General features: G+C 37.1%; 1 protein-coding gene across 5 annotated transcripts in view; it reads left to right on the top strand.

Annotated features, from left to right (window-relative positions):
* LOC136885122 (zinc finger protein 248) overlaps positions 1-21,324 on the top strand; it is a 100,055-nt gene extending 78,731 nt beyond the window's left edge. For all 5 annotated transcript variants that reach the window (XM_068230193.1, XM_068230194.1, XM_067157586.2 and 2 more), the window contains 2 exons: positions 7,375-7,457; positions 19,614-21,324. In XM_068230193.1, coding sequence (XP_068086294.1) covers positions 7,375-7,457; positions 19,614-20,292 — 762 coding nt within the window. In that variant the 3' untranslated portion in view covers positions 20,293-21,324. The remainder of the gene's footprint in view (positions 1-7,374; positions 7,458-19,613) is intronic.
* Positions 21,325-21,725: the final 401 nt, after the last annotated feature.

The raw sequence follows: 21,725 nt of genomic DNA, 5'->3' as shown, positions 1-21,725 counted from the left end.
TCCGGCAGATGGTAGAGTAATGTGAACGGCCGTTCTGCCCCGCAGTGTACGGGGCTACGCGTCCACCTGTCACCCTGCGGCCCCGGGTTCAATTCCCGGCTGGGTCAGGGGTTTTTATTTGTAATTGATTAATATCCCTGGCCTAGGGACTGGGTGTTTGTGTCGTCCTTAAACTTCCTTTCCTCACATTCAACACTCTACACTGCCTCCATTCCAATTACACGCAGATTCATATCACATGGTGCAGATAGGGTAAAAAAATCTCTATAGGTTGATGCCCCAAACAAGTAGCTTAAAAAAATGATGTGAATGGCCTGTATACGAGGTAAGTAATACACTTTCCCTTCCGGGGACAGACACAGACTATTAAATTGCTTTTTATATTTACTTACGTGGCACACAACTAAATTCTTGACTGGTTGTTAACCAAGTTTTCCCCTTTTCTTTTAATGTCATGCCATCCGTCTTTTTATTTTCAATGAGTACCTTATATTTTTCAGCCAAATCCAACAGGACCAAATTTTCATGAGGACTGAAATTAGGAGCTCTACGAAGTTTCATTGCTTTATTTTCCATTTTAAGGAACTGATAACTTGCTTGCATATATATACATACATACATACATACATACATACATTATCATTATAGACCATTATGCCTTTCAGCGTTCAATCTGCAAGCCTCTGTGAATTTACTATACGTCGCCACAATCCTGTATTTGCAACTAGTGCTGTGGCCCCATTTAGTTCTATACCTTTTACCTTTAAATCGTTAGAAACTGAGTCTAACCATTGTCGTCTTGATCTCCCTCTACTCCTCTTACCCTCCATAACAGTCCATTATTCTCCTAGGCAACCTATCCTCTTCCATTCGTCTCAAATGACCCCACGACTGAAGCCGGTTTATGCGTACAGCTTCATCCACTGAGTTAATTCCTAACTTAGCAGTTTTCTCCTCATTCAGATTATCCTCCTGCCATTGTTCCCACCTGTTCGTACCAGCTATCATTCTTGCTACTTTCATGTCTGTTACTTCTAACTTATGAATATGATATCTTGAGTCAACCCAGTATTCGCTTCCATAAAGCAAAGTTGGTCTGAAAACAGACCGATGTAAAGATAGTTTCATCCGGGAGCTGACTTTCTTCTTACAGAACACTGTTGCTCATAACTGCGAGCTCACTGCATTAGCTTTATTCCGCCTTGATTCAATCTCACTTACTATATTACCATCCAGGAAGAACACACAACCTAAATACTTGAAATTATCAACCTATTCCAGCTTTGTATCCCCAATCTGGCATTCAATTCTGTTGAATTTCTTACCTACTGACTTCCATTTAGTTTTTGAGATGCTAATTTTCATACCATACTCATTGCACCTATTTTTAAGTTCCAAGATATTAGACTGCAGGCTTTCGGCACAATTTGCCATTAAGACCAAGTCGTCAGCATAGGCCAGACTGCTTACTACATTTCCACCTAAATGAATCCCTCCCTGCCACTTAATACCTTTCAGCAGATGATCCATGTAAACTACGAACAGCAAAGGTGAAAGCTTACAGCCTTGTCTAACCCCTGTAAGTACCCTGAACCAAGAACTCATTCTACCAATCAATTCTCACTGAAGCCCAATTGTCAACATAAATGCCTTTGATTGATTTCAAAAATCTACCCTTAATTCTGTAGTACCCGAGTATGGCAAACATCTTTTCCCTTTGTACCCTTTCATATGCTTTCTCTGGATCTATGAAATATAAACACAAGTGTCTATTCCTCTCGTAACATTTTTCAATTATCTGGCGCATACTGAAAATCTGATCCTGACAGCCCCTCTGCGGCCTGAAACCACACTGGTTTTCATCCAACTTCCTGTCAACCACTGATCGCACCCCCCCTTCCAAGATGCCAGTAAATACTTTGCCTGGTATACTAATCAATGAGATACCTCGATAACTGTTGCAGTCCTTCCTGTTCACTTGCATATAGATAGGTACAATTACTTCTTTTGTCCAATCTGAAGGTACCTTACCAATACACCAAGCTAATCTTACTACTCTATGAAGCCATTTCATCCCTGCCTTCCCACTATACTTCACCATTTCAGGTCTAACTTCATTTATTCCTGCTGCTTTATGATAATGGAGTTTATTTACCATCCTTTCCGTTTCCTCAAGTGTAATTCACCGGCATCATATTATTCCTCTCAATGAGCTTGGTTGTTCGCAACACCACCATGAGGATTTCCTTGTACATTGAGAAGATTTTCAAAGTATTCCCTCCACCTGTCCAGTAATTCCCTGGGATCTGTTATGAGTTCACCTGAATTACTCAAAACACTGTTCATTACCTTTTTCCCTCCCTTCCTTTCTTTATTACTGTCCAGAAAGGTTTCCCTGCTGCTTGACCTTGCCTTTCCAGGTTATTGCCAAAATCTTCCCATGGCTTCTTTTTGGATTCAACAACTATTTGTTTCGCACGCTGCTTCCTTCATCTACGTACAATTCTCCATCTGCATCGGCCCTTGTGTGGAGCCTTTTCTGATAAGCCTTCTTTTTATGTTTACAAACTGCTCTCACTTCATTATTCCACCAAGATGTTCGCTTTTTCCCGTCTTTACACACAGTCGTTCCTAGGCATTCCCTTGCTGTTTATACTACAGCATCCCTGTATGCCACGCATTCTCTTTCTTTTTCCTAAACCTGCTTACTGTCTACTGTTCGAAACTTCTCACTAATCATATCCATGTACTTCTGTTTAATTTCCTCATCATGGCGATTTTCCACCCTTATTCGTTTGCAGACAGATTTAACTTTCTCTACCCTAGGCCTTGAGATACATAGTTCACTACAGATCAGATAGTGTTCTGTTTCATCGGAAAATCCCCCAAAACCCCATACATTCGTAACAGACTTCCTGAGTTCAAAGTCGGTTAAGATATAGTCTATTATGGATCTGGTACCCATAGCCTACCATGTAAAACAGTGAATAGCCTTATGCTTGAAGAATATATTCGTAACTGATAAACCCACAGTAGAACAGAATTCCAGCAAACGCTTCCCATTCCCATTAGCTTCCATATCTTCCCCACATTTACCAGTCACCCTTTCGTATCCTTCGGTTCTATTCCCAACTCTCACATTGAAATCGCCCATTAGCACTATTCTATCCTTGTTGTTCACCCTGACTACGATATCACTCAATGCTTCATAAAACTTGTCAACTTCATCCTCATCTACACCCTCACATGGTGAGCACACTGAGATAATTATTGCCCTAAATTCTCCAGCTGCCAAATCTGCCCTCATCATTACTTATTTACGTGCCTAACAGTAACTATGTTGCATGCAGGGTATTCCTGTTAAACAGTCCTACCCCATACTCTGCCCTTCCCTTTTTAACATCTGTCGTGTACACTTTATAATATTCTCCTCGTTATCTCCCCTTACCCGAATACCACTTACTCCTAGTACATGCTGACTCAGCCAGTTCTACTGTCTTTCTTCCATAAGCCCCATTAATATTGATAGCTTCCCATTGAATTCCATTTTGTTCGCCAAGTTGTTTCCAAGGAGTCCCTCGCCTGTTGAATGAGAGTCGGACTCCTTTACTTAATACAGGCACACAGGGGGCCTACCAGATACTGAAATGTTCATTATTTTGTGTTCTATGTGAATTGAAGGACTTTGTACTTTCGTTTACGACATTGTGTTGAATTTCTGGTTGTAGCAGCAACATTTGTGATAAGAAGTGAATATAATATGTACATTTCAGTTAACATTTTGAATACTAGCGATGTATGCCATATGGCATTGAATTCAAGTTCTTATATATCCGCTTCAGCATACTACGAACGTTAGCAGAGTGCTGGAAAATATTCTGCAGTGCTTGTAGTTTATAAAAAAAGTACCAGGTAGTAGCACATCATCAGAACCTAATTCTATTATGATACTAAGTTGGTATTACCGAGGCAGCTTCATAGCCGCATGGTCACGCGCGGCCGACAACTAGAGCCAATTTCCACAATTAATGTATTTTCCTAATTTCTCAATGATTACTATGCATGTTATGTTTCATAAATGCATCGTGGTGTGCTAGACTATGTAACTTTTCATGTTTTTAATATGGATTGTGAAAATAAAAAAATTAAATTAAAAAAGAAGGGTTTCTAAATTTATACGTAGTGATTTTGCTCCAATTTTGAGAAACAAGTTATGCACGTGTAACTCAAATGCTGCTGAATCTGAAATAGTTTTATGACTAAGTAAGGTTAACAGTTAATTTAGTATAAAAATGTGAAAATGCACTAAAATGCTCAGTCAATAGTGTAAGATCTAACTTCACCTACTCGGTCTTGGTCAGCTAACCTCCTTCTTAGTCTGAGGTGCCTGTTGTTTCTTAAGAGCTCCCCTTTCTTGGTAGAAATCAAGGATGTGAGGAACAGTATCCATTTCATTGGACTTACAGCAGTTTGTGCCTTGACGTCTTCTGATAACTCTTTGAAATACTTTATGGTGTTTGTCCATTCAGAGGTAGATATTCTGTGATATGAAAATGGGAACTAAAATTTATTGGACATAACTGAATTATAACATCAAACATTTACGAGATTTTTTAAAAATTTATCTGGCATGTCTGCTTGCGTATCGAGCCGTTATCTACATTATCGGCCATTGTTGGAACTGCTGCCTAACTGTGGAATTTACCATCAGCTTTTAATTCAAAACTATATCCCTAATTGTTACGTATTTGCTGGACATTTGGCTGGACTAATGTGATTCGCTGAATTGCCGTTTGATTTCTGCGCGCCTTAGCGGTGCGCGCTTTGAATCATGGGAATTTTGCGACTTCCGCCTTCTCTGTGAGAGAGACCAGTCGCTCTCTTGTGGTTGAGTATTCAACATGGCTACGTTAAGCCGAGCTGCTGAAGTGACATCGTTGCGGGATCGCAGCGCTTTAATAATGGAGCTTGACTCTGGAGGATAACTTCGACAACCTCAGGGCTATGCCCTTTAATTTTTTTAAAATATTTCTCAGTGTGCTCCAGCCTTAATTCCTTGTTATTGGTGTAAGAAGAAAACTTCATATGAGTGTTTACCGTTAACTAGATGGGATGTGCAATATGTGTTGTAAGTTGGATATCTTAACTCTACCCAAGTAAGTACTGTAAAGCATATATTATTAAAGTGACCTCGTACGGCCAAGGAGCACATCTTCGAAACGCCTGTTTGTTAATAAAAAAACTGTAAACGTCTGGTAACAAAATTTACTGTAACGGATAGGATTTAAATTTGTAAAAGTATGTAACAAAGTTTTACGGGAACTTGGAATCGCTAGGTATGCGTGTATGAGGCTGTAGTTCGTGGCTGTTGTTTAAACTTACTGTGTTGTGGTTCGTATCTTGTTTGCCTTCCCATTCTTCGTGATATTATTATTATTATTATTATTATTATTATTATTATTATTATTATTTCCGTCGTGACCATTATTATTATTATTATTATTATTATTATTATTATTATTATTTTTCTATGTGTATTTTTCTTCTTTGTTTGGAATTGCCTTCCTACTGTGTTGCTTTTGCGTTTGCTGGCTGACAATTTGTAATCTGTATGAGATCGTTATTTGCATTGCCGGGACGTTACTTAAATGACACCTCATGTATGCATCTTAGCGTTATCCAAAGCCCCCTCCATTCTAAATTATGTAAGCTGTTGGCGTACAGTTTAAAAAATAGGTAAAAGTAATTTCCAACTATAACCCATGGGAGTAATAATAATAATTATTATTATTATGATTTTTAGTAAGGTCGAATCTGTGAAAAATTGAAATTTGCTGGTCGACATTTAATTTAATGTATGCCATTCTCTTAACGTTTACTTGTCACTTCTATCCATTGTTTGAGTTCCTTGCCTTTGTGGATTATTACATAAGGGTCATCCTTTTTTTTTATCTTTTCTGATGACACGTTATTAATTTTGGTGGCTTTGATGATTATAATGAGATGATGGCTTGGCGTTGGTAAATGTTGCTCCGGGGGTGTGTGCTTCAAGTTCTGTTGTTGTGTGGGCACGCATTGTGTATCTTTTCCTTTGATATTTTCTTATTTGGTTGGGATCATTATCCACCTTGTTTATTATTATTTAATCTGGTTTCCTTTAATTGTGTAGTTTTTTAATTCACGGTTGGAGCCACTGATTTATTATTATTATACTCTTTGATGTGTGTTTTTTTGGGGGCGTGTGTCCTCCTATTTGTAGTGTAGCAAATTTCAGTTTGAAACAGATTTTATATCGCGGGCCCGCATATCGGTTGCAACCAAATTTTAAGATTAAATTTTTAATCTTTCTGTACATAAGGTAACGAGTTAGTTATGAATTTCAAACTTTGATTTTGGTGGAAGCCAATGTTAATTTTATGTAAGCTTCATTTCATCTTAATTTCAATTTTATTTTAAAATACTGTTTCTCTCATTTAGTTTAATTGCATTTTAAATTTTTGGAAAAAGAAATTATATATATTTATTGTTCTTATATTATACCATTTTTAAATTAAATGTACATAGTAAATTTTCTTCATTTTAAATTTATCTCGTGTGTCATTTAGTACCTAGTAATATTTACCTGGCAACCTGTCAAAGTTATGTAAGACCCTGGCCTTTTAATTCTCGCCTTTGCCCTCCACACTTCATATTTTATGCTACTGCCCTTACGGTAAGTATTGTGCTCGTTTTCTTCTTGATGTTTGTGCTTTTCATTTGGATGTTTTGTTTATTAATTGTAAGGTTGCATATTCCATTCTTTGTGGATATCTTTACTGTTTTATATTTTCCACCTTGAGAATAGAGTTGCACCTCTGCCACAATGAGGTAAACGTTTCCACTTTTCAAATTCTTGATCACTCTGTTTCTTTCTAATTTATACTCAGCTCATTGTCAATTACTAGGTTAATATGTCGTATACTGTTATGAATTTTCCACTACACATGAGGTGGTTGCACACGTTAATATGTTTTGGAAATATAACAAATTGGCCCAAAAATATTGCTTCAATATATTTACTTTCTGGTCAGGTTTTAAGAGTGACAAATAAACAAGCTTAGTTATACTGTTTTTCATCACAGATCCTTTATCTAATAAAATATTTGTTTCCCTGTCATCATTTGAGGATTTTGATGTACAACTCATTGTGCCAAGTGTTGTTTTTCCCAATTTTAATTACTGTTACATTTGATTTTTTGGATATGTGAAATAAATTATATTGTTTTTACACACATATGACATTTTTCATCAACTGCTAGTTGTTTATTTATGTATTTATATTGTTGATGTGTCTTTACTCTGTTTAAAATTACTTTCCTTATTTCTGTCATATAGTCTGCTGCAATTGTTAAGGATGAATTAAGCGTAGAAGAACATATAACTGATCAGCATGTCCTGTACTTCAATAAAGAAAAGAGGTAAGTACAATTTAAAATCATAACTCTAACACTACACAACATGGAATGCGTTGTCTACCTGTGCACTAACTCCCTGTGTGGGTCAGTGGTAGAGTTTCAGCCTCGGGTCCGAAGCTCTCACTTTCAAACCTGGTGGAGATAGTAGGAATTTTATAGGGTGAAAAATAGTAATATGATCAAAACTTAACATCATTTCAATGTTGTAATTTGAAACATATCTAGTGACACATTTTGTATTTACCCTGTAAAATTTGTTGAAATTTGATGATTAATACATATTTTGGACAGCATCAAATCAGTTTAACTGTTACCTCTTGTCTGTCGGCTGAGGTCTGACATTACAATATTACCTTTCTGGTCATGTGTCAGGCGAGGCCCGACATGACATTATATCAGCCACCACTCGTCTGCCATCTCTTAACCGACAAAATACATGATGCTATACTGTACTGCCATTTTTTTGATTCAGCATGAATCTTTGTAAAATCCAGATACTATTTGACAGTCAATCAGAAATCTATTATTTAGACGGCAGTGTAGCCATCAGCTGTGTCCATTCCATTCAATCACGTGAAGACTCGAGTGATAGTAAATAAATATGGTCGCCATGTGCTCTCTTAGTCATATACAGTGTACTGTTAAATGTTGTATATGTCAGGTAATTCTACAAAACCCCAGTATTTTCTCACCTTAACTCCTTCCTTGTACTCTAATAGCATTTGATGACGCCTACAAGTGAGCAGGCAATTGTCGGCTTGTGTAACTTAACCCAACATCTAGCTGATGCTGATGCCTGGCACATATTTGAAAATAGTATCGAATCCATACTTTTTATGGTTGCTGAGATGAATAGTGACACTCTGGAATTTTATTAAGTCCAAGTTCAGCCCCTTTTGGGGTGGAGGCAAAGGGGGAGTGATATATCAAAATAACTGAAAATAGAGTCGAATCCATTCTTTTCAGGGTCGCTGAGATGAGTAGTGGCACTCTGGAAATTTTTAAAGTCCATGTTCAGCCCCCTTTGGGGTGGAGGCGAGTGATATATAAAATTAATCGGAAATAGTGTCGAGTACATAGTTTTCGGGGTCGCCAAGGTGAATAGTGGCACTCCAGATTTTTAGTGTCAGGAGAAAGACCACGTGGGGGTAAGGCACCCCAGGAACCTTTAGTGGCGGGGAGCGAGGTGGGTGAGATATAAATATAATCGAAAATAATGCTGAATCCGTACTTTTTGGGGTCGCTGAAATTATTAGTGACACTCCAGAATTTTTAAAGTCCAAGTTTAGCCCCCTTTGTGGTGGGGGGCGGTGGGAGAGGTATATAATAATAATAATCGAAAATGGTGTCAAATCCACTGTTGTCAGAGTGGCTGAGATGATAGTGAGACTCCGGATTTTTTATAAGTCCAAGTTCAGCCCCCGAATCCACAGTTTTTGGGGTTGCTAAGATGAATAGCGGCACTCCGGATTTTTAGTATTATGAGACAAACCACGTGGTGGATAAGACGCCCCAGGTACCCTTAGGGATGGTGGGACAAAGGGGGTGAGATATAAAAATCATCAAATGTAGTGTCGAATTCATGCTTTTTGGGGTCACTGAAAATAGTGACACTCCGGAATTTTATAAGCCAAGTTCAGCCCCCTTTCAGGTGGGGGGGCGAGGAGGGAATGATATATCAAAAGAATAGAAAATAGTGTCCAGTCCATCCTTTTTGGGGTCACTGAGATGAATAGTGACACTCTGGATTTCTTTTGACAACCCGCATGGGGGTAAGACACGCCAGGCACCCTTAGGGGTGGGGGTGGAGAGGGTGAGAGATATAAAAATCATCGAAAGTATTGTCGAATATATACTTTTCAGGGTCACTGATATGAACAGTGACACTCCAGAATTTTATAAACCATGTTCAGCCCCCTTCGAGGGAGGGGGGGGGAGGGAGGACAGATATACATGAATAATAAAAAGTAGTGTCGAATCCATAGTTTTCGGTGTCACTGAGATGAATAGTGACACTCCGGATTTCTTAAAGTCCAAGTTGAGCCCCCTTCGAGGTGGGGAAGAGGGGAGAGTGATATATAAAAGTAATCGAAAATAGTGTTGAATCAATAGTTTTAATGGGCACTGAGATAATTAGTCTCACTCCAAATATTTTATAAGTCCAATTTCAGTCTCCTTTGTGATGGGGGGCACAGTGGAAGTGATAAATAAAAATAATAAAAAATAATGCCAAATCCATAATTTCGGGGTCACTGAGATTAATAATGACACTCCGGATTTTTTAAAAATCCTATTTCATCGCCCTTTGGCATAGGGGGAGAAGAGGTAAAACAGAAATTGTCAAAATGTCTGAAATAATGGACCTAGCTTATGTATGTTACAGCGTAGCTTTCAACCAAAATTGATAGAAGTATGACTTACTATCTGAAAAAGGTACTGTTTAGGATAAGACACCCTTGGAACCTTTAGAGGAGGGGTGATTTATATATGTAACTAAAAAGTGAACAATAAGTTTTCCAGACTTCTTGTGCAATTCAAAGGAAACCTGGTACACTTACGAATTTTTTTATATGCTATTTATTCGTGGTGTCAGCCTAAGAAGATCTTTTGCCCCTACTTTGCACAGTAAGTGTGAACCTGCATGTTTTTGGAAATGGCGGAAGTGGATGTGAGGAAAGGAACGTTAGGGATGACACATTTAGTATTAAAAACTTCATTTTTTGTCCGTATTGACTCAAGATTTTACAATGCTTAGTAAAGCTAAAGGTTCCACCTATTCAATACGTTATCGTAATGGTCTATTTAGAACATCACATATTTATTTAACTTATCATAAAATACATCTTTGGTACCGGTTTCGGCAATCCACTATGCCATCATCAGCCATTGAGTTTTTTATAGCAAGGAACATTCAAAAATTTAAAAAAATATGCAATAGCAAGTCCTATTCTTACATGAAAAACATTAAAAATATAGCTAAATAGCATAGGCCCATTGTACTATACAAATTAACATGTCTTTTTTGAAAAATACAATATTATTTAGTGCATCTAAAATTATTTTATATATAATTGGCAAAGTCTATGATTTGGTATACCTTATGTACACTAGAATCATGTAAAATTGATAAAAGAATCTACTTTTTGCCATTTAACCAGTTTTTAAAACCATTACGATAACGTATTGAATAGGTGGAACCTTTAGCTTTACTAAGCATTGTAAAAAAAAAAAAAGGGATGACACAAACACCCAGTCCCCAGGCCAGGGATATTAATCATTTACCATTAATAACCCCTGCTTCGGCTGGAAATCGAACCCTGTACCGCCGGTTGACAGGCGGACCCATTGCCCCTTACACCACAGGGCCGGACTAACACTTACGACTTACTATCAGGAGATAAACTGCAAGGGGTTATGACAAATTAGCACCCCTAGGGGCAGGTGTTGGAGAGGATGAGATATAAAAATAATCAAAAATAGGGTCACATCCAAAGTTTTCAGGGTTGCTGAAATGAACAGTGACACTTAGGTTGTCATTTAGGTCCATGTTGATCCTCAGTTGGAAGGCGGGTGAGAAGGAGTGAAGAAAAGAAAATATCCAAATGACCGAGATTAAGATTGTTTCTGCATATGTTCCAATGTAACTTTCAGCTGAACTTGGGGTACAAATATTACCTATTATCTGAAAAAAAAAAAAAATTACTGTGGGGGTAAGACGCCCCTAGAAGCCTTAGATCAGGGGACAAAATATAATTACGACTAAAAACGACTGATATTAGTGTTGAATCCATACTTTTCAGGACTATTCAAGGAATTTCAAACAAACTTTGTCATTTATGACTTATTATCAGGAGACAAAGTGTGTGGAGGTATGACAACCCTAGCACACCTACGAGGGGGTTAAATGTAGAAATAATCGAAAGTAATGTCGAATCCATTCTTTTCAGGCTCGCTGAGATGAATAATAATGCTCCAAATTCTTTAGAAGTCAAAGTTCTGCCTCCTTTCGTATAGTGGTGAGAAGAATTGAAAAACAAAATGTCCAAAACAAGTGAGATAATGGATGTATATGTATATATTCCAGTATAACTCTCAACAAAAATTTGACCTACTGTCTGGAAAAAATACCTTTGGGGTAAGAGACCTCTAGCCTCTAAAGTAGAGGTGAAATGTAAACATAAACCGAAAACAACCGATATCTGTGTCTAATCCATAGTTTTCGGGATCGCTGAGATGAAGTGTGACACTCTGGATGCCGTTTAAGGTAAAGTTCAGTCCTAATCGGCAGGCGGGTGAGAACTGGTAAAGAAAAGAAAATGTCCAAAGAGACACAGTTTAAGGACGTATGTGTGTATGTTCTAGCATATCTCTCAACCAAACTTGCTATACATATGACTTACTATATAGAAAACCTTACTGTGGGGGTCAGATACACCTAGCATCCTTAGGGGCAAGGGTGAATTATAATAATAGATAACAACAAATATTCATGTACAGTCAATAGTTTTCGAGGTTACTGAGGTGAATAATTACACTCCGGATGTCGTTCAGTCCCTATCGGCATGGATATTAGGAGGGGTAGAAAGGAAAATGTTCAGAATGACTGAAATTACGGATGTACGTGTTTTTCATCCAGCATAGCCCTCGTATAAAATTGTTATATGTATGACTTACTATCTGAAAAAAAATACTGTTGGGGTAAAACACCCCTAGCACTCCTAGGGGGAGATGGTGAAATATAAAAATAAACAAATATTACTGATACTAATGTTGAATACATTATTTACGAGGTCACAGAGTTGAACCGTGACACTCTGGACGGTTAAGTCATACTTCAGCCGCAATCAGTATGGAGGTTGAGAAGGGGTGAAAATGAATGTAAATATAACAGATATAATGCATGTACTGTATGTGGGTATGTTCCAGAATTGCTCGGAACGAAACTTGGTACACATATGACTTACCATCTTAGAAAAAATACTATGGAGATGAAAAAATCACAGCCTCCGCTGGGGATGGGGAATGGGAGGGGCTGACTTGCAAAAATAATGGAAAATAACCAATATGAATGGTGAAATCCATTGTTTATGTGTCTCGGTTACGAACTGTAACACTCTTGATACCGTTCAAGTCCACGTTCAGTCTCCATTGAGACAGGAGCTGAGAATGGCTTAAAAGTATATAGTATAAAATGATCGAGATGAGTGTTGAATCCACTGCTTTTGGGGTCACTAGGCTGATTGTGACAGTCTCAATGACAGCTGAAATCGTGTATGTCATATGTATAGTGCTACGGGTAAATACATTTTTTTAAAATTTTTTTTTTTTTTTTATTTTTTAAGGAATCAAATACTTCCCAGTCAATTCTAGCTTCCACAAGGACAAAGATTTACTCGAAAATTAAATAATCTGAAACTTGAAATCAGATACATATAAATAAATCTAAAACTACATAATAGGTCGTAAAATCAACATCTCAAAAATAATTCAATAAACATTCACTTCACACTTAACTAACTGGTAATACAAATACTAAAGCTAAACATTCAAAAATTACCCGGGCAATGCCGGGTACTACACGTAGTAACTAATAAAACCAATCTGTATGCGATGACGGTAGTAAAAATAATAATAAATGTAACGTAAAAGAATGTATCTTTAATTGCACATATTGCCTTTGTTTGCTCCAGTATAGCTTGCTGTAAACATTTATAGCCTAAATACATCAATTAAGAGCAAGTACTTTCTCCAAAATCGTGAAAGATGAATACATATAAGATGGAAATTCACATTTAAAATGTGAATAGTACAGACATCAAAGAGAACTTTAATTTAAGAGGTAAGGGTTAATTGTATAATAAGCTGCCTTTTATTTGTTAAACCATTCAAGTTAAAAGAAATGGCTACATTGTTGACTGTCGAATCAGATTTAATTTGCCCGCCCCTAGTTTGAGCATACCTGTCAAACAAAAACCTGCATAAAATAAAAATTATGCATATAATTCACTCAAACTTTGCATTCAGGCCATTGAAGGTTATGATTTACCCATTCTTCATTCCTTGTGTGACTGCTGGCTATGGTACAAAAAGTGAGGATCCGTATACTCTAAAAACATCTCAGTTTTGGACGTTGTGTTGACTAATGTTTTTGTAAGTATTTTTGGAACACCACTAAATCCACAAAATGGATATGTATCAGGAGTATCGTATTTTTCTCCTATTTCCAATGACCATGGTTCTTTTGTGTCATCAGCCGCATTTGCTTGGATAAACCTGGTGCAGCACTTTCACTCTCACTTTCTCCAATATCCTGCTCACTTCAGTAACTTTCACTGTTGCTATCTCTATCCTCGAACTCAGCTCCATTTTCCAAAATGTCATTATTGCCATAATTGTCATCTAAAACAATGACTACAATCACTTTCAATCTCTCGTCCACATTACCGCAAAACGAATACTGAATACTGATGAAAATAAACTGACCGGGCTGGTTGGCCATGCGATTGGGGTTGCGCAGCTTTGAGCTTGCATCCGGGAGATAGTGGGATCGAACCCCACTGCCGACAGTCCTGAGGATGGTTTTCCGTGTTTTCTCATTTTCACAACAGACAAATGCTGGGGCTGTACCTTAATTAAGGTCACGGCCACTTTCTTCCCACTCCTAGGCCTTTCCTATCCCATCATCACCATGAAACCTATGTGTGTCAGTGAAACATAAAGCAGATAGCAAAAAGAAACTGTTATTCAACACTTCCAGTGCCACACACAATAACAGACTTCATTGTTTACCAACAGTACATGTGTCTAGATCCCTATGGTAAATATTATTAGAATTTATATTGCAAAGGAAATCTAAAGTATGAAAATAAGCGAGTCACTACATCATTGCCAGCTGAGCTCGTCATTTGATCCTTGTGCCACAACACCACACACGACCACAGCTCTTCACATGGTGCCAATGGGTTAACATTGGCAGATATATTTTATTTTTGATATCTGAAGCCATCTCTTTTCATTTTTGACTCAGTTAATTTTTAATGGTTAGGTTTTCTTCAGTCTGCCAAAACTAATTTTGAATGAATAAATTTATAAGCTGTCTGAGAAAGAAAGCATATGGTAACAGAATTATACTGGTGAGAGGAACAACTTCATTAAAATAGTGACATGTTTCGTTCTTGAATGTACATCATCAGATTCTATCAAATTACAATCAGAATATTTAGAAATGTATAAAAATTTATGTTCATTTCTGTTTATATCCTTAAAAATGTGAAATTCAGAACTTCTATTAACCTATTCAACGCCAAACCCATACATATACGGTTTTGTTGCACTGTGTACCTCACCAATCTTGTAAATGAATGAGGCATAGTGTCATGCTTTCAAATTCCATGTAAATGCTCAAAGAAGTTCCATACAGTAGATATACCACTCCATTTTGCACATTTTGAAAGCAAGCTGTTGTTATTTCAGCTTGGTTGGAGTGGAACATCTTTCCCACTAAAGTGTAGCCATCATGGCATCTTGAAGTATACATTCATCTCTTGGTCACGAAGAAATCAAATCTTTCCTCATAAATAGTGTTTCTGGAGAGCTATATTTTGATAACAAAGATGGGGAATATACAGGTGGCGATACTGAACTACAAGAAAGAGTTAGACAAAGTAGTAATGATGAATCTCATGCAGAGTTGTCACCCCCGCCTCAGATAAATTTTTCTCCCCAAATATTAATGATTTTGATAATTCCAGTTCTTGGGTCAACAGTTTTATATTTCATGAATTATATCACTTAGTGGAGTAGCCGTGCATGTTAACATGTTAACGTTATATATCCAAGCTCTGCATTCGGGAGGCGAGTGAGTACAAACTCCACCATCAGCTGTCCTGAGAATGCTTTCTCCATTGTTTGGTGGTTTCCCTTTTGCACTCCCAAGTAAGCACCGGGAGAGTTCCTATTCATAAGCCACAGCCAATTCCTTGCACTTCCTTACCCAGTTTCAGTTACCATTTCATATTCATTATCTTCTCAAGTGAGGTTTACATCAAGAAGGGTATCCGGCCATTAAAATATGCTGTAAAATATAATCTCACTTCATCCATGATGTGGTATTGGGCTGCGGGGCTAAGGGGACAATATGCATGCCATTAATAATATCAGTAAAATTGTATTTGTAGACGTGCTTCATCCTTAAATAAAGGTCCATAGGGTTTGCTTGGTCATCATAAATTGGCAGTGAAGAGATTAATGAAGTACTCACTCTAACATAGAAGTGCATCACAGTCAGAGTCAAATTCTGCTCATGATAAAATTAAATGTTGGGTTTGTAACAAACTTGTCAACAAGAAAAATATAAGTGGAGTTGAATGTAGTGAACATAGTTGCTTTTCTCATGAGATATGTGCTCAACTTGAAGACAACAAAATAGAGTGTCTTAGAAGTGATGAAGAGAAGTAGGAGTATCTTGGTTAGAATGAACATTCACTAACTGGTATTTCCAGAAAACAGACTGAAGTATTGCTACCTGTGCTTGGCTTGTATGAATTAGTATGCAGCATCAAGAAAGATGTAGTTTATAGTGATGAAAAAGTAAGGATATAGTAACTGTTTGAATCCACCAAAAGCTGGATGGAAATTTTCAATATAATGAAAGAAAATGGTGAACTACAGCCTGCTTATGCCTAATAGGATTGAAAAGTGAATCTACTTCATTGCTCAAGTATACAGAACTAAAACTAGATGACATGAATCGCTACAGGAGGAGGAGTACCACAGAGATTTTGTAACTAGAATAAAGACCCTTTTGATTTGGTAAAAAAAATGGACCAATACTTGATATCAAAATTAGTCCAGAAATGATCAAAACCTGCCACTGGTAGGTATGGTCATAAATATCGTTAGACGATCACGTAACAAAAAATTTATTCAGGGAAGAAAAGTGGAAAGAGATTTAAATAATGGGCTTCTAGGTTATACAACTGGTAATGCTATTTAACTTGACATTACATGACATCTTAAACAGGGTACATTTTTAAAAAGGCAAGGAGATTGCAATCAGAAAGCAACCATACCTTCTTGTAGTTAGATAATTCAGGTGTTACCACATTATGAAAAAGGCCATTGGTAAGTGAGTTAAGATTTACTTATAAGGATGATATAAGTATTATAATGTTATCAAATTGAATGCAACCACTGATACATGGTGAGTCTAGTACCAGAGTCTAAACGGTAAGACATATGAATTCTGTTTTAGCACATTCACTTCCATGTCTGATCATGGTCGTATGAGGTTTCCAGTGTGTAGTTGGATTTGAATTCACGCCAACTTTTTTAGTTGAGATGTGCGTTAGATGACACAGTCCATCAGTTTGCCAGTAAATAGCAGGTTGATGAACATTTTACTACACCTTGTGGTAATTGCCCACATTGTGAGATGTGTGATTTAAATAAGCATATACCAGTCCTGGGGTATCTGAAATGCACGGTCAGAATTCAAGTGGCTTTGGGTGAGGAAACAAACAGATATGGGAAGTAAAAAAGCATACTAGATCATGTTGTGGGGTGATGTGACGTTAAATCCATGTGCTACATGTTACCTTCAACATTAAAAACTTCATATCTGGTCTGTATTGAAAGGAGATAACATACAGTAGAGGAAAATTTGATTGTTCCACCTTTTTCCAATACATAATATACTTTTTTTTGCTAGTTGCTTTACGTTACACCGACACAGATAGGTCTTATGGCGATGATGGGACAGGAAAGGGCTAGGAGTTGGAAGGAAGCGGCTGTGGTCTTAATTAAGGTACAGCCCCAATATTTGCCTGGTGTGAAAATGGGAAACCACGAAAAACTTATTTCAGGGCTGCCGACGGTGGGGTTCGAACCTACCATCTCCCGAATACTGGATACTGGCTGCATTTAGGTGACTGCAGCTATCGAGCTCAGTTATAATATACTACATGTTAACTAGCGAGTCGGGGAGGCATCTTAAAATGGCTGGGCTGCATGATTGAATACTCATGGAGGAAACTGGGCATGATTGTGTTCATATTTTGAGTTGTGGATATGATTTGTTACTTTTACAGTTCAGTGGAAAATTCAGAATGATTTGGTCATTATTATAGTGTATTTAGAAAAGATGGGGGTTAGACATGAAAAAATGATTTGATCTGGAACAAAATTAATTTAGAGTTGAGAAATAAGGAGCTGTTGGTGTTGAGTTTGTACACCATAATAATGTTCATTATCATTTGAACATTCATTTTCTCCTGAACTTGCATTTGGACTGTATGATCACTTTTTCAATTCTCTAGTTTAAAGTTACAATATATCTTTCACTAGTAGTACAGTTATGGGCAACTTTAATTTTCCATCAAATAGGGATCTGACATCAGGTTTTACGAATGGAGTGGCTGAAAGTGCATTGCTCATTTTCATGTTACTTCATAACTTGCAGTTTTTTAAGAATAATTTGAATAGTTATTTGGATTTAATAACGGCTAATGTTGCCAATTTAATATTGTTTAGTATGGAATACTTCTCACTTGTAATGGATGATGCTCATCATTCATCATTACATACATCATTCATACTAGAAAGGAAATATCTTCTTCAGTTTATACCTACAGTTTAAAAACAGGGGCAATCATCAGGAAAATGAATACTAACATTCTGTGACTGGGAGCATGGAACTTAAGAAGTTTGAACCTTTGTTGTAGGTTAGACAATATGAAAGGGAAAATTTAGATGTAGTGAAGTATGTTGGCAGGAAGAATGGGAAGTTTTCATCAGGCGACTACAGATTTATCAACCCCAAATCAATAAGAGGAAATGGAGTAGTTGGATTAATAATGAATAAGAAAATGGGGCAATGGGTAGGTAAGTTACTATGATTGGCATAATGAAAGGATTATTGCTTTCAAGGTAGACATCAAGCCAATGTCAACAACAATAGTTCAGGTGTATATGCCTAATTAGTTAAGTGGATGATAATGAATTCAAAAGAATATATGAAGAGATACATGATAAAGGTGATGAGTTTCTAAGTACTTTAGGAGAATTCAGATTGGGTCAAAGGAATGAAAGAGGAAGTCAACTGGTTTAATTTTGCACAGACCGTAATTTATTCCTTACTAATACTTGGTTCAATTACCACAAACGATGGCTGTATGTGTGGATAAGACCTGGAGGTTGAGGAAGATATCAAGTAGAATTCATTATAATTAGGCAGAGATTAGGAAACCAAGTGTTTGATTGCAAGACTTTCCCAGGAGCAGGTGTAGACTCTGACCGCAACTTGTTGGTCATTAAATGCCATCTGTAGTTGAAGAAATTAAAGGGACAGAATACAAGGAGACGGGATCTAGACAAGTTCAAGGAAAAGAGTGTGATGGATATTTTCAAGGATCATGTTACACACTGACCAAATGGGAAGGCTGAAGGAAGCACAATAAAGGGGGAATGAACAGGCATGAAGAAATGTTAGGAAGAAAGGAAAGATTATTTCAGAACCACTTGATAACTCAGATACTAAACCTGATTGGCAAACAACGAAAATTCTAGAATGCTAAAAATAAGGAGGGCACAAAAGCATTCTGGCAATTAAAGAATGAAGTAGATAGTAAGTGCAGGACAGCTAAAGAAGACTCAGGATATTTTATTCATAAGTTAGAAGTAACAGACATGAAAGTAGCAAGAATGATCTATTCTACAAACAGTTCGGAACTATGGCAGGAGGGTGTTTGGAGTAAGGAGATAACATGTAAATTAAGAATGAACTCAGTTGATGAAGCTTTACACATGAACTGGCTTTGGTGGTGGGGTGATGTTTGCGAATGGGGGGCAATATGCTACCAAGTGGAACAATGCACTCTGTCATGAAGGGTAAGAGAAGTAGAGGGAGATTGAAATGAATGTGGTTAGATTCAATTTGTAATTATTTGAAGGTAAGAGGTATAGAAGTAAACAAAGCCACAGAACAAATAAGGGATTTTGGTGGTGTTTACAAAATTCTCATAGGCTTGAGGTCTGAATCCTAAAAGGCATAAAGGTCTATAAAGAAGATATGATAAATATCTTGGTACCTATAGTGATTTGACTTATAGAATTATTTTTTCTGTTTGTAAGTAATTGTGATTAATTTTCTGTATATTTCAGGTTCGAGAATTTTGCAGAAATGACCCAGCATACTCGCACGGGGGAAAGCTCACATTGTTGTACAGTATGCAGTATGGTGTCGTCTCGTAAGCTGAATATCAAAAAGCGGATATCGAAACCTCCGGCAGACGAGACATACCAATGCAAGTTATGTAAAAGTACGTTCTCCCAGCGAAATGATCTCCGAAACCATAAGTTGACTCACTCTAATGTGAAGCGGTACCGGTGTGATGTATGTAATAGCACTTTTCGTCTAAGGTCTAATTTGAAGGCGCACATGTCCGTTCATTCCGAAGAGTGGCCATATGGCTGTAATGTTTGCAATAGTACGTTTGCTCGTCGGAATAATCTTCGAACTCACATGTTATCTCATTCTCAAGAATGGCCATACCTCTGTAATGTCTGTAATAGTACCTATCGCCTGAAGTCTGCACTGAAGCAGCATATGCTTGTTCACTCTGGAGAAAGGCCACACCGGTGTGATGTGTGCAATAGTAGTTATCGTCTAAGATCTACCTTAAAGCAGCATATGTTAATTCACTCTGGAGAACGACCGCACCGTTGTAATATATGCAATTGTACGTTTTCTCGTCTTAGTCGTCTGCAAACACATTTGCGTAACCACCCTCGGGGAAAGTCACGTTCTAGAAAGGGCGCACCAGTGTGGCGTAAGCAGTAGTGCGTTATTCCTGCAAAGTAATCTCTTAAGCGAAATGGTAATTCACTTTAAGAAAAGTTGCATTTTGTATACTGTGTGCTAGTTTGATTTCTCAAAATTGTACTCTCAAGAGAGACTCGTTAACACATTATGAAGAAATCATTATTTTGGACAGCCTTCAGGAGATGCCTCTATTGCATGTAGCAGAGAAGTTATTCCCTTGCACTATGTGGAAAGGAAATGGAAATGAAGCATACAGAAATGTTTGAGCTCATGGTGTAGTTCATGTAAAATATCAACTGACTTAATCATCTGATTTAATGTTATTTAATATTTGCTGAAAAATTTCCAGCGTCAGGCATAGTTAGACAGTTACCTCCCTGGCAACATAATGCATGGTGGGCTGTAAAACTTGCATGTACAGCGCTGCTCCTAGTAGGCTCGTAACAGATTTTAAATTGTGGCACTACCTTAGCTGAGAAAATGAATGCAATATTTTATAATTCTTGGTATACTTAATATTGGTAAGTTGTTCAGTATGCATTCGTTTTCATGTTTTTTACTTTCATAACATTTTATTTGGTCTCTGAGAATTTTTGGCTACATGTTCTGCTAATCACAGACATATCCTCTTCACTCCAAGCCATTAGTCTGGTGTAACTTGTTTATTGCACTTGCCTGTTTGCTAAATTGTACAAATGTAGTTTTCAATACTAAGTTGTGGAGTTGTGCGAAATTAGAATTTTAAATGTTTTCACCAAAACTTTTATCCAAATGAATAAAACTAAAGGCATCAATATTACTCAAAACTACAACAGTTTTGTAAAAACACCTCTCTTTTTTCACCTAATTCACATGATTTTGTATCTTTTAATATAATTTTGTTGTTCAGTATTGTTCATGCAAAATCATTCAAAGGTGAGTTAGATCATTGTAGTGGAGCTCATAGCCAAAGTTTCTCAAATCCAAAATACTTGATTTTTAATGTTATTGTATGACAATATACAGTATCTTATGCCTTTATCTGTAATCGAACAAAATGCTGTGTTTCTAAAACTGTTATAATAAATGTTTAAATGCTTGTGAATTTGGTGTTTTGTTCCAGTGTGTCTTATTATCCAGCTGATTTAGTTCAGTATGTCTTCTGTCCATTTAGCCATTCTGCTGAGTCATAGATTGATTATTTTTTACATAGCATCTGGTGATTGTAAGCTTGTATGGTATTTCCTATTCAGTTTATATGTGTGTGTATAAAAAAGGGAATTTGATTGGCATGTATGCATTCTTAGAATTGTTTTTCTTCTGGGTGTAAAATTAAACCCTGTGTTTTCAATGTAGCTGATATGGAATGTATTCAGATGACAGACAGCTAATTTGTTGCTGATAATTATGTGCTCTCTTACATTGCTAAGGTAGGTCAATGGTCAACCCTGAAAGTCCAATGGCAAACATTA

Source organism: Anabrus simplex, chromosome 13 (assembly GCF_040414725.1).
Source record: "Anabrus simplex isolate iqAnaSimp1 chromosome 13, ASM4041472v1, whole genome shotgun sequence".
NCBI lineage: Eukaryota > Metazoa > Arthropoda > Insecta > Orthoptera > Tettigoniidae > Anabrus > Anabrus simplex.
Note: the sequence above shows the minus strand (reverse complement) of the source record. Positions and strands in the feature narration are given on the sequence as shown.